This window comes from Aptenodytes patagonicus, chromosome 4 (genome assembly GCF_965638725.1).
Source record: "Aptenodytes patagonicus chromosome 4, bAptPat1.pri.cur, whole genome shotgun sequence".
Classification (NCBI taxonomy): Eukaryota; Metazoa; Chordata; class Aves; order Sphenisciformes; family Spheniscidae; genus Aptenodytes; species Aptenodytes patagonicus.
In genome coordinates this window covers 42,422,657-42,436,286 of record NC_134952.1, presented here as the reverse complement: position 1 = coordinate 42,436,286, position 13,630 = coordinate 42,422,657, and the positions used below count along the sequence as shown (strand labels likewise).

The following is a 13,630-nucleotide window of genomic DNA, read 5'->3' as shown; positions in this document are numbered from 1 at the left end:
TTTTTACTAACAGAATATCTGCTATTCTGGTAGCCTCTAACTGGCAATACAGAGAAAGATAGTAAAGCTCAGATGAAAAATCAATGCATTTTTTTTTTTTTCTAAAGAAGGGAAGAAATAGTCCAAGAGTCATAGATAAAGACCTGATATCTAGAGGCCCTTTTGCATCTTGCAGTCAGCTCTGATGGAGATGATGTCTTAAGCAATTGTCCGTTTTGTTCTTAACGCTCATAATTTTTCCAGTGAAGCACTTATAAAATCTCTCTAGAGAGAAAAACTGTGGACAGTTGTCTAATTATGTATGCTCCTCTTTTTCCCTGTATCCTGGGGAAAAACTTCATAGGCCAGCAAGGTGTTGGTTATTCAAATTATTATGAAGCAATTTATTATAGCCCAAGTACGCTTCTGATTAATTTTGTTGTAAATGTGGGATAAAAAATGCCTTTATCTTTAGTCTGATTTGCTGGTCTTGACTTGAAAGTCTATTTTTCTATTAACAAAAAGTGGATTTCAGTTTATCTGGCTGCATTAGAAAACTGTATCTTATGGTTGTGAGGTGTTCTATATTATATGGTCCAAACGCATGTCTCTTAGGAAGAGCTTAGGGAAGGTGGAGAAAAACGTCTAATACTTGACTCTGAAGCCCTTGTATGCAAGTTGAAGGGCAGAGTTATGTTTTCCTTTTTTGTTGGTGATTTTACTGTTTTCTAGATGTGTTATGTGAGCCATTCAGCACTATTTTCAAAATCTGATCGAATGCATAGCATTGCTCCAAACCACATAGCCATGTGCAAATGTGGTACTCCTCATCACTTGGAGGAGGGAGACAAGGAAAAAAATCTTGCATTTTCTGCCATCCATTTCTGCAATCCATTTTTCAAATTTCCTGATATTCAGCTTTTGTCTAGAAGAAAGAGTTGGAAAATATTTTCGCCTCCACCTTCTGCCCCTCTAAAGTAGGGTAAGCAATGGCACGATCTTAATCAAAGCACTGTAAAGACGACTGGAAATTTGGGAAAAATTAAAAGGAGAACAGGAGGTTCCATTTAAACAAAATACATAACAACAAATGTTTACAGAAATGAGAGATGATAATATTGATTAGAGACAGCCAGAATTCTGAGCATTTGGAGACTTCCCACAGCCTTCATCTGCTTAAACATTTTTCTGGGGTTGGCTGTGTCCCTAGAAGCCAGTTTGTTGCACTTTTTGTTTAGAAATGCATCACTTCATCTACTGCTTTGCTCCTCCTGTGATACCTACTACCCTGATTTGCCAGCAGTTGGCACATTTGCATAAAGAACAAGTCACCTTGCTGAACCTCTCGTGCAGCAAGGTACCCCATGGATTGCCTCCAGGTTGAGAAGTTGAAAAAGAATTATTTTCATTAAGTTTCTTCAGAGAAAACAAGGTTTAACTTTCTAGGCAATAAGCGTTGTCCTTCCTGTGAGTAGATGCAACTTGACATCTAAGACTTCAGGTGGAGAGTTGCTTCAGGAAAAAAGGGAAAACTGAAAGCGATTGGGTCCTTAGAGTCTCTGCTCTCAAGACTACGCAAGAAACTAGACTTTGCTTTGGAAAGATAGGATTGGTGTCTGGTGGGCTTTGCTTACCTGGGACAGTTTTTCTCCCTGGTGCTGCAGTAGAATGACAACTGTGCCCCAGGGCTTGGTGCTCTCCTTGCTCTTTGGCCTCTTCATGGGACTTGGCTGTTATCATAACAGTGTTCCGAACAACTAAATGACAACAAAATATTTTAAATGGCTGAATTTAGCATGAAGTGAGTCAACCAGCATACAAATTTGATTTTTTTTTTTTTTTTTTTTTAAATTTGTGTGGAGTCTCATCTATGGTATAGCAACCCATATGGTGCATCCAAGGGTAAACACACTGAACAGGTGCTTCTTTGCTGGCTTGGAGGTCTGAGTCACTGCAGTCTCTGTTTGAGAATGAATTACTGTGGATGATGCTCTACAGAAGTTTGCAGTTGAAATACCATGCTAAATACATGGTAATAACAATGTATGCTGCAGTATGTAGAAATTTGTTTGTTGTGCAGAGAAAGAAGGAAGGTTATGGGCATTTGAAAAGCAGTTGATGGCAGACTATTAGAGTTGAAGCACAGTCTCTGGGTCAGCTCGTGGTTGATTAGACCAGTCTTAAGTCATTTTAGGTTAAGTACTTACCTTATACGATGTACAGTATTTGTCTTTTCTCAATTTGTGTCATCTTCTATTAAGAAGAGCGGGCCAGGATCAGTGCCGGCAGCCGCCTTGGCAGGCAAGGAAAGCGTGTGGTCTCTTGTGGTCTCTGGTTTCTTGGGGACCAGAGAAATTGCACTTCGATGCAACAGAGTAAGCCACTTAATTAACATGAAGCAAAAACACACCTGAAAAGATTCAGTGTGTAGGGAGATACTTGCTTTTATGCTCCTTTACTTATGTTCTGCCCCACTTGATCACTTTGGCTTTCTTCTACTGAAAATGTTGCTTATTCTAGTTGTAATAAACTTGTAATTGATTCTTGCTATTCTGAGTTTAAAAGCCTTTCCATCATCTTTGGTGTGCTGTCTGTAAGGAGAGGATCTAGGAGGCTCTGGATCGTACTTGGGTCTTATCCGGAGTCCTGTAACAACCTTTCTATTATTCTGCAGCAAGCAGCTACAAATGTGGTTTGATTTCTTTCTTATTGCACAGGCTACGAGTGCCAACATCTTTCCATTTCTAGAACATGGGAGAGACTAAAATACATCACCTTAGGTAATACAGCAGCTTCATTTATGATTCAGTTTAAGAATATTTGTGTTATTTGAAAATTACTGTAATCTTAATAATAAGAGGCTGTTTTGCCTGCTTTAAAACTAGCCTTAAGTTACAAAGTTAAGTAGAGATTTCTTTAATATCTGTTTATTCAGGTATTTATCTGAGTCTTTCCATTTTAGATCTCCTTAGTTACTATTCCAGATTACATGGTGCTCTCCAGAGCCACAAGGAGAGGTGCATTGCTTGTGGTTACCTCCACAAAGTTCTTGGGCATCTCTTAAGTGGAGGCTTTGAGTGAAGTGGATCTCTGGCAAGACTCTTTAACACAGCATGACTATTGAACTACAGCTAGGACCAGGGGCAGTATGGGACAATAAACTATAACAGTACCAGGAATGGAAGGATGGAATGTGTAAAAGCTGAGTAAGAGTTGAATCTCGGGCAACAAGGAAGGAAAGTTGGAAGGTTTAACAGCTGGTTCGATACTCCCCAAACACCGAGTGCCAGTAAAAACGAGGACAGTAAAAGACTGCTATTTTTGACAGTAATTTGTTCTGAAGCTCTCAGTGTCTTTATTTTTACTTGCTTTAGTCAGCCAGAGTCTAATTGTGAAACTGGCTGTCACACAGGAATTCCATAAGTACTGTACCTCTCCTAAGGAGGCACCATGTAAGATAGGTCAGGTACAGGCCATGTTCTCACTGTCCTTTTTGTACTCTTAAATCTCACTGAAGGTGAGAGAGACAGAGAAGCTTGCAAGTTTGGGGTGGCCAGTGGCATCCCCGATAAGAGCCTGGGTCCGGCACGAAGCACTCTGGCCAGGTCTCCTGGTAGTCTGCTTTTGATGAAGGTAACTGAACTTTGCTAAGTAAAGGAAGTCGCTCGGTCTGGACCAGATGCATGTGAGTGTGACCATTACATTTATAGAAAATCCAGACTCCTCCAGGGCGAGGAACATGTGCAGCAGGAGGTTGTGGGGGAGCAGGGACATCGGAAAAGGGAGCGTAGGAACAGGAGCAGGGGGTAAAGCAGTACAAGCTGAAACAGCACTTGTGGCAGGATTGCATTGCTCTGCAGGAGTTTAAGTGATATGTGCACAGTGAGGCCAAAGAGGATGACAGAAGCATCGTTAGCTCGGACAGATTCCCCTTGCAAGTGAAAGATAATATTGTAACAGAACCATTTCATTTAAATGGGATGCTTAGATGGGTATCATACTGACTCATCTAAATGTGGATATATATCTTTAAACAGGGTATTCTGCAGGTAAACAGGTGAAACTCAGGATTTATGGTGTTCCCCTCTGTTAGGCAAATAGCTGGGTAATCAAGTTATTTCAACTGAAAATAAGTATTCTTGCATTGTTAGAAATATGAATATCAGAGTTACTTATATTTACAGATATACCACAAAAAAAGGGAAGGACAAGGGGCGGAGGCAGTCTCCATATGATTTGTTACCTGAGGGCTTCCATAGCTTAACACAACTTTGTATGCGATGACCTTGTGAGATGTTGGCTGCAGACCATGGCAGTATGCGGCAATAGCCTGAAGTCACGGTCCTAGATGAATGCTTCTGCTGTGACGAAGTAGACGGTATCTTCACAAAAATCCAAGAAGACAGGAGGGGCTAGTTGGTGTGTTTGCCCAGGGAAGTCTTACAGCAACAGCAACCATTTAAAAAAAAAATAAAATTAAGTTGAGAAACTGAGCCTTATCTTCCTCAGTGTCTTTCTTCCACTCACAGGTTCGAACACCAGCAGAGATGACCTCAGCTGTTAGTGAATATTGTTAGTTTTTAGACTCATTACTAGGTAACAAGAAGTTGTTTTTAGCATTTTTTGGACTCAGTGATACAGACACTCACGTAGATTAATGCAAGTCACTCGGAACTTGAATGCTAAATTCTGTCAAACTCCTTCATAATAGCAGAACATCAAGCTGTTGCCAAATTCACATTTTTAAAAACAGTAAAGGAGAGTCCTTTATTATGTGCCCTTTTTATTTTTGAACATGCCACTTGCTTTTCCATAAGCAATGCTCTCAAACCTCAGGAATGTCAACCCTAAGATAGAAGAAAATTGTTAATCTTACTCCCCTAAGTTGTTTTGCCTCAGCTAACTCAGGTAATTTTGGGGCTCAAAGATACTGCTGCTGCTTTTTTTTTTTTTTTTTTAATGGGCTGAGTCAATATTAACAATTGTCGTCTGCTGGTATGTATCAAAAACTAAGTTACTTCTGTAACTGTAGAAGTGTAAATACTAGCGATTCTCCTGTTCTGCCATATCAGATAGGACATAAGGAATGAGTGGGAAAAGGGATTTTCCTCAATGCTGCTGACTAGCAGTTTTATTGCAGGTATCTGTCCCTGGCAGAACAGTTCCCTCTCGAGGAGCTACTTGGGAACCGAGAGAAAGGGGACAAGAAAAAGCAAGCTGGATAAAGGATGGTACAGAGCAATGGGTAGTGCATCACATATCAATCAGCTTGACAGATGCTGTGAAATCTAGGAAGCAGGTGAAGGGGGAAGTTGCCTTGCTTTTGTTAAATTAAAAAAAAACCCACAACATTTTATTTTTTCATTCTTCAGATGTAGGTGGGAGTACAACACACAGCAGTATAAAACTACTGCTGAACACGCATTTCTCCAAAGCTGCTTGTGGCCCTTGCACCTCAGTTGCACTTCAGAGTTATGTATTTTTTTAATAAATAGAACATATATATAAAAAAAAAATTAAAAATTATGCATATAGTGTAATGCTTGCTTGTTTAGATCATCAAAGTTCTTTTTCATTGTTCGGAGTTTTCTTTGTGGCTCATAAGTGGCTTCTGACCAATTCTTGTGTTGAAAACTCCAAAAAGTAGACTGATGTGGTCATTGTCTGGTAGGATTACTTGCTCTTCGAAGATGCCATCACAGTAATGTGTTTGTGGTACAAAACTGTAGTCAAGTTAGTTCTGTCTACCAAAACTTATTCCACGTTGGTATAACGCAACTTACACAGCTTTAGTGCTAATAGGTATGATTTAGGTCCTGCTTAAGTAAGTTTTGTTTCCCCTAGAATATTTAACGGGGCAAAAATCTACTATGGAGAGATGGCATTGATTGCATAATGGACTTTCATGTTGTCAGTATATCTGTGAAAATTGAGGGCAACTGTGAACATAAGAACATAACTTAGACATGTTTTCCTGGAAATGCTGGTGACAAATACCATCAATAGTATGAGTTTTTACTTGGGTTGCACAAAGCATGCAATTACAGTGATTTAGCAATCTCTTATTTTTACAAACATGTATACTTCAAAAGTTTTCTATAATTTAGTGTGAAATTGTATTTCTCTCTGTTTCTACAGTTCCCATAAATTTTCTGTTCTAAGTTTACACAAGTTTTAAAAGTCACTGTAGGAGCTACTGAGCACGTAAGTATGCACTCCATCACCTTTGGAGTGCCTCTGAAATACACTGAGAGAAGAAGCCAAAGCAAGAGACAGACAGTTTTGCCCAGGCATGGCGACAGCAAATGCCCCTTTTGAGCCAGGTGGCTTGAATGCCGCTGCTCATATTCGACAAAAGAATTCTCCTGGTCCAACTTCTGCCCTAATTTGAGTCAACACAGTTGCCTTGTGATGAAATTGTTTGATGTAAGGTTTTGCAAAATATGACTTGAAGGCAGTGCTGCATGTGGAGCTTAAAACAGACCTTTTTGTGCAAAAATTTGTAATGATTACAAAGGGCTTTATTTTCTGAAGTGATGGCAGTTGTGCTATTACTCTTTATCCTTGTTTGAGAAGCTGTTTTTTCCATTTGTGTGTGCTTTTGGTTTTGCTTTCCTCTCTGCAGCTGGTCCTGCAGTAGCTAGAACTTCTGTTTGCTCAGATGGAGGTTACCATGGGTGGTGGAAGTGGAAGGAGTGTGCAGTCTTATGGGGTCCCTTTGACAGTCAGCAAACTGTGTTGTGGGAATCATTGCTTATTTTATTTATTCTGAAGTTAGTGGGTATCTGGAGTGAAATCTATTCAGAAATACATTGTTGGATGTGTTGATTTTCCCTTTTGTTTGTGTTTGATCCTGTATGCTGAAAAGTCTCCCAGTTTTTTGGTCATAAGAGTGTTGTAGAGTCTTTTTCTATCACGTGGCACAAAAATAGTTGCAGGACTAAGTAATTTGGTGTGGCACTTTATTTTTTCATCTATGCCCTGAACTGTAACCTCGTAAGTAACACCCACACATAATGATTCAAAACAAACCAAAATACACTACATGTTGGGGCTTTTTCTCTCTCTTATTAGCTGGTAGAGCAGAATCATGCTAGAAGCTTGGCTGAGAACAGGCATTATTTTAGTATCTTCCCAGCATGAGTCTAGTCAATAAGGAGATCTGTGAATCCAGCTTGTTGTCCTTTTTCTTTTGGTTTTTTTGGTTGTGTGTTGTGGTTTTTTTTTTAACAAGGTAACTGAATAAATTAAAACAACCCCCTCTTATTTATTCAAATAAATGAAAATGCTAGGCTCTATATCATTTCTCTCGAGTGGCCTTTTTCCTCCAATAAACTGGGAGTGTGGCTGCATTAAGTTGAGGCAAACAAAGCAAAATACTTTAAATGTGTTGAAATTCTTGCTAAACTGATAGCTGTGTCGTCTCCGTCAGAGTATCTGTGACAGAGGCTCTATTCAAAATGCTTCTTTTTTGCATAGAAGAGGAACTTGCATCAGGGGAGGTCTGAGAGCTATTGATTTGTCCTCAGTTAAAAATCCTTGAACCCTTCCTTATGCTAGAAGAACATACATTGTATTTGCCTTTCATGGTTAAGTGCAGTGGTGTAGATGCGGCCAAGAGTTAAGAAGGGTAAAAGCTGGATTGGAGAAAATAGAACTAAGTAGGGATTGGCCTCCTGGGTTACTAAAATATTAAACTCTATCAATTTTCATAGTTTTTCATGAGGAACACTGGAATATTGCAACGTTTGGTATCTGTCTGTAATCAGCTGGGCATGAACATGTATAATCTGAGAGTGTAAGGTTTTTTTAATTTCCTTTTGCGTCCTTGGATAATGAGAATACTACTGGATTCTACTTAATTATTCTCCTTTTCATTTTTTGTGCATCACTGATTTTTGTCTAGATGAGCAAGTTGCTTTTATAGATGTTGCTTTGAATTAGCAAACTTTTTTCAGTGTGATAATCTTCCGTTTTAGAAATGAAGCAAATCCACTTTTTTAACATCAATTTGTATGTTATTTCATAGGGAGTTTTAGGGAGTTGCCAGTCTTGAACTGGTTGACTGAAGAAAAGCAGATTATGCAACTTTGACATTTTCAGTTTTATTGCCAGCTACAACTCCAACCCTCCTACCAGTTGACCAATCTTGCGGCCCTATGGAGGCCTCTCCCAGTTTTTTCTTTTATTTTGTATAATTTAGAAAGACGTTTCCAAAAGGACAGAGTTATGTTCCTTATACCTTTAATTGCATTCCTCTCTTTTGCAAAAAGGAAGAACCTAATTTGCAAAAAAAAATTTACACAAAATACCTCCTTTTTTTATACAAGTCAGGGATTGACTATATTGAGATCATCTGTCTGTTCCCGAAACACCCGTTGCAGTGACTCATACATAATCCCCTAAGGAGTGAAAAGAACATTTAAAAAATGAAGAAGCATGCACTGAACTGGAGCTGAAAAATCTGGCAGGCAATCCTAGATGTAGCCCTATAGAAAAAAACAATGATCTGTGGAATAAACATTTTTCTATATTACTGTATATAAACAGGTTACTATGTGTCCTTTATAAAGATGTAATGAAATTGTGTTGTTGTTTGTCTTCGGATGTGAGAGAATTCGCAAATTTTTGCTTCTTTTCCCTCATTTTTGGAAAATCTAGAAGTGTAATGTTCAGATGTATGTCGTGCTCCCTTCTTCCAAGGCCTCCCTTCACCTTGTTGTCATTGATTTGGTCTCTTCGGAAGTTTTTCAAATAATTTTAAGACTACCTTGTTTTTACACTTAAGAAAGGTGGTTGTGAATTTTTTTTTTTAATATGCATGTCTTCCAGTTTGACTGTCATTATTGTATTAATCTTTTAGAAGTTTAATGCTACATTTTTAGTTGAGCCAAACTTTTAATCACTGAGGCACACTGATTAAAAATTATTTCAATCTTCTGGATATGTCATTAATCATTAAAAAAAAAAAAAATAGGGGAAGCCATAATTCGTAAAAGAGAAGAAGCTCTAGAACTTCCTAACTAAGGCATTGTGGCTTATACGATGACCAAAATAGTTGTGTGATTGTGGTTTGACTTTGTGCATTTTCCAGACAGTATTTGGAAAACCTTTGTCTCAGTTATCTCTGGAGAAACAAATAACCTCCAGGAGCTGTGGACTGCACCACACACTTAAACACTGTTAGTTCCCCCCCCCCCCTTTAAATGCCTGTAAAATGCTGAGATGGAGTTAATTTTCTTCATAGCGTCCTGTATGATCCTGCATTTTGGACTTGTGACCAGGGTGGGGAGGGAGGAGTGAGCAGTTGTGTGGTGCTGAGCTGCCTGCAGGGTTAACCCACAACAAATGCCTTCTGTCATGTTTGTCCTAGGTACAGAGAAACTGGAGGAAAGAAGTGAACGAGTGTGTCTCTGTGTGTTTGTGTGTAATTTTCTTGTTTTATGCAATATTTTCCCAGGCCTGCAAAAATGGAATGTATTTAGTGTCTGAAAGAGAACAGCAAATAAATGCATTATAATGCAAATTGTGCATAACAGTTATAATGAGGCTAAATGTAATACAAGATAAGTCATAGTTCTGATGACAGCAAAATAAATAAATTACTTTGAGAAGCGTTGTTTCAGTCAGAGAACTGGCTAAGTGGAAGTGCGTAACTGTTTTATAGATGGTAGAAATGGAGTGAAAGGATGTTTAATTTCACACATACCAAGGGCATTTCATACGGACCAAGGGCCTGATTGAGACTAGTGATCCAGGATGGTGTCTGAGAGTGGCAGTATGTAAACCTGGCTGCTTTCTATGCTCCCTTCCCTTTGGACTCTTCCAGCATCCACAACTGTTGAATTAGAGTTTTTAGAAGGTTTCTCCCTGCCCAGTCCTTTTACAGTCCATTTATGGACCTGTCATCCATCACATTGTCTCATCCCTTGTTCAACTGTTGGTACCGTCTCTCTCCACGGCCTCCTGTGCAGCATATTCCAGGAGATCACTGTGCAAAGAACATTTTTTGGTTGATCTCCTATCAATTTTGTCAAGCACCTCCAGTTCTTGTATTTAGGGTAAACAGTGGTTTTCCACTCAATTTATCCATCACCTTCATGATTTTCTAAACTTCAGTCGTATACCCCTCAGCCATCACATCTCCAAACTGCAGTCTTTAAGATGAAAGACTGGTCTTTCTGGTCCAGCCTTTCTGGTCTTAAGGTGCCTGCCCATCTCCTCCTTCATTCTGGTTGCCCTACTCTCTACTTTTTCTAGCCCCAAAATGTCCTTTTGAGATGCGGCAACCAGAACTAAATATTCCTGAGGATGTGAATGCATCAAAATTTTATGCAGTCAAAATGACGCTCTCTTTAAGCATCCTTCCTGATGATGCCCACCATTTTGTTGGCTTTTATAGCTGCCTCCACACTCGAAGCAGGAATTGGATGCGAGTTTGTAAGAGCTGAGTGCTCAGCAGTGTTCTGGCAGTCAAGTGGCAAAGCCTTCCTTTTGATTTCTAGGGTAAGTGTGAGATGATGCTTTTCTCAAAAGTCCTCTCAGGTCTTTATTTAGATCCGTGGGAGCCTTCTACCTCCTTGCAAAATGTGCCTTTTCACGTGCCCTTATCCTTCCTTTTCTCATGCTGGCTTTTCAGTTCCTCAAAAAACGGTGATGGAAGAACAGAATAATGTAACACTTCTGCATTTTGTACATCTTCCCTGTTTAGAACAAGCAGAGAGGTTGGAAAGTTTCTTGAATAAACTCTATTATTTTGAATTGGCACCAGTCTGACTCCCATTGTTATCATGTTAACCTAGACATATTTTATACTGGATTTTTCTTAATTTCTGAAGTTTTATTATGCAGAATGATAGGTGAGGAAAATACTGTAATGTAGTAGTAAGTATTGTGTGGTTTAGTTAAACATAGACATGAGCCAGCATTGTGCCCTTTGCTGCAGTAAAGGCAAACTGCATAATGGGTTACACTAGGAAGAGCTTAGCCACCAAGCAAAGGGTTGTGGTTTGTTTCCCAACACATAGCGAGAAGCCTGCCTCTGGAACACTGTGTCTGCTTTCTCCTCCTGCACTGCCCAGCACAGGAGAGATGTTAACAAATGGGGAGGGCCTAGCGAAGACCTGCGAAGGAGGTTAGAGGGCTGCAGCATGTGACATGGTCATGGAAAGGGTAGAGGAGCACAGCTTGGTTTGGCTGCAGAAAAGTCTAATGGGGAATCTAATTGCATCTTTTCAGCCCCAAAAGCGAGGTTACAGAGAAAATGGAAGTAAAATCTTCTGAGGGGTACACACTGAAAGGACAGGAGGCAATCGTGACAAGATGCAACATGAGAAACTTCTACTGAAGTAAGAGGAAAAATACCTTCACTGTGAGACTGGTCAAGCAACTGGAACAGGTTGTCCAGAGAAGCTGGAGGTTTTCAGGGTGTGAATGGATGAGCCGCTGAGAAACCTGATGTAACTGTGAAGCTATCCCTGCCCAGCAGGTTTGAATAGGTGACATCCTTCTGATCTCAATTTTGTTTGATTCTGTATTTGTGACTAGATGGTGAGACATTGCTGAAATGCATGTGGTGCTCTCTGCAGGTTTTGGTGTGGTCTAATATCTGTCCTGTTTACAAATAGAGAATTTTAGCAGTAAATCTGAACTTTCAGCAACATTTCCCTGTTGTTCTCTTGGACAGTAGTATTGGAAAAAGCAGTGACTGTATGTTTTGGGGAGCGTTCATGGGTGGGGCTGTTGTACTCTGGAGACTTCACACTCCACACTTAAGAGCCTTTCTGTCTGGCTGCTTCTAAAATCACCCACCCTCGTTCTAGCCGCACCAACCTCGCTGATCACTGAACATGCTGAGCAGTTTTTGAAATCCCAGCCTTTCTTCTCAGTAAGAACTTCAAATCTCTTGGTGGGGGAGGCAGGGAGGAGTGCTGTAAAATGGTAACGTTGTTTCAAACAAGGATGCAGGAGATAGTGGCAGCTCCCCTCAGCCCCAGCACCGCTTCCCCAGGCGGGTGGGTCTGGGTGGCCGTGCAGCAGATCAGAGCAGGGCTGCATCTGGTTTTTGCCTGCTGTCCCCAGTGCCTTCAGCGTACCTCACGGCTCTAAAAACAGCGCTGTTGCAGTAGTGCTTGGTGGGAGCAAAGTCGGGAGGGTGAAGGGTAGGGATTAGATGTGGCTGGAGGCTGCTGCTGACGTTCATGCCAGATCACACGTAGTCATGGCACTCTTCCCCAGGGCAGGAGCGTGTTGAGGCTATATCTGGCAACCACTGAGACCCGGTAGAGGTCTCAGGAGCCGGTACATGTAGCCTCAGAAACACCCTGTATCCAAGAGTGGCCCCAAGGGCACCGTGCTCCGCATTGTGGCATTGTCTGCTTCATACTGTCCTCACCTTCCTGAAATGGTCGGTCGGTGCTCCCTGCTGTGGCACGTTGGTTTGGTGTGCAGCCTGAACTGCGTTCAAGTTAACATGTCCTACGTGGGTATTTGGTCTTTGGGAATGCTTTGGGCGTTAGGCCATTTCCAGGACCCACTCACCAAGGTAAGTGTGGACACCAGCTGGTGATGTTCTTAAGCAGCTGGTTCCTTTAGTAAAACGTGTTTATTCTGCCCCTTAACACAGACTTTTCCCTTCTTGCTTAACATATATTTAGTACCAACTCTCAGTGCGTTAAGGTACTGGATTTAAATAAATAAAGGGTCATAAATTTATATGATCTCCTGCTGTTTCTTTGTGTGTATATATAGGATGACAAGGAAGTCAACAGACACATGCCAAACAAAGGAGACCATGGACTAGGAAACGAGAAGTTCAAACCTGTGGTACCTTGGCCTCATGTTGAAGGTGTGGAAGTGGACTTGGAATCCATTCGAAGGAAAAATAAGGCCAAAAATGAACTAAATAATCATGGTGGTGGTGATAACAAACAGCAAAACATCATCCAGAGGCAGTATCTCACATTTAAGCCTCAGACATTTGTATACCAAGATCCTGTTTTACGACCTGAAGTCCTTGGTAATTTTGAACCCAAAGAGCCTGAGCCTCACGGAGTTGTTGGTGGCCCTGGAGAGGAAGCGAAGCCATATGTTTTAGGACCAGATTACAAAGAATCCATTCAAGCCAGCATTAAAGAGTTTGGGTTTAATATGGTGGCAAGTGATATGATCTCGCTAGATCGGAGCGTTAATGACTTGCGTCAAGAAGAGTAAGCAAACTTTTTGATTTCTTTTAGTTCTGTTTTTAGGGGATTTAATTATTTTCTTTCCATATATCTTAATCGATGCTTAAAATAATATTATTAATTAGGCCAAATACTTAAGGCTTCTTGTCCTGACAGGCAAGAGTGCTGTACTATACCAAATGTTTCCATGTATTATTCTTAATGCTGTTCCAATTATTTCTTTCATGAATACTTAATCTATATTGATTTATCTCTGAAGTAATTTGTTTTAGTGTCTAATTGCATGTGTTTGCATGTTCCAGGTCCAGCCACAGTCTTCATGGTCATATCTTCTTTTCTTAATCCGTAACTTCTAAGATTTGTTTATAAGAAAGAATGCTTTTTCTTTATTATGTCATGCAGAAGTTCCTATATTAGCGTTAGTTTATTCAGTTTTGGTTTCACTCCAATGCTTTAAATTTTTTTTT

At 40.2% G+C, this 13,630-nt stretch overlaps 1 protein-coding gene across 2 annotated transcripts in view; it reads left to right on the top strand.

Annotated features, from left to right (window-relative positions):
- Positions 1 to 13,630, top strand: part of GALNT7 (polypeptide N-acetylgalactosaminyltransferase 7) — a 74,885-nt gene that overhangs the window by 19,225 nt on the left and 42,030 nt on the right. For both annotated transcript variants that reach the window (XM_076336515.1, XM_076336516.1), the window contains exon 2: positions 12,730 to 13,187. In XM_076336515.1, the coding sequence (XP_076192630.1) occupies positions 12,730 to 13,187 (458 nt within the window). The remainder of the gene's footprint in view (positions 1 to 12,729; positions 13,188 to 13,630) is intronic.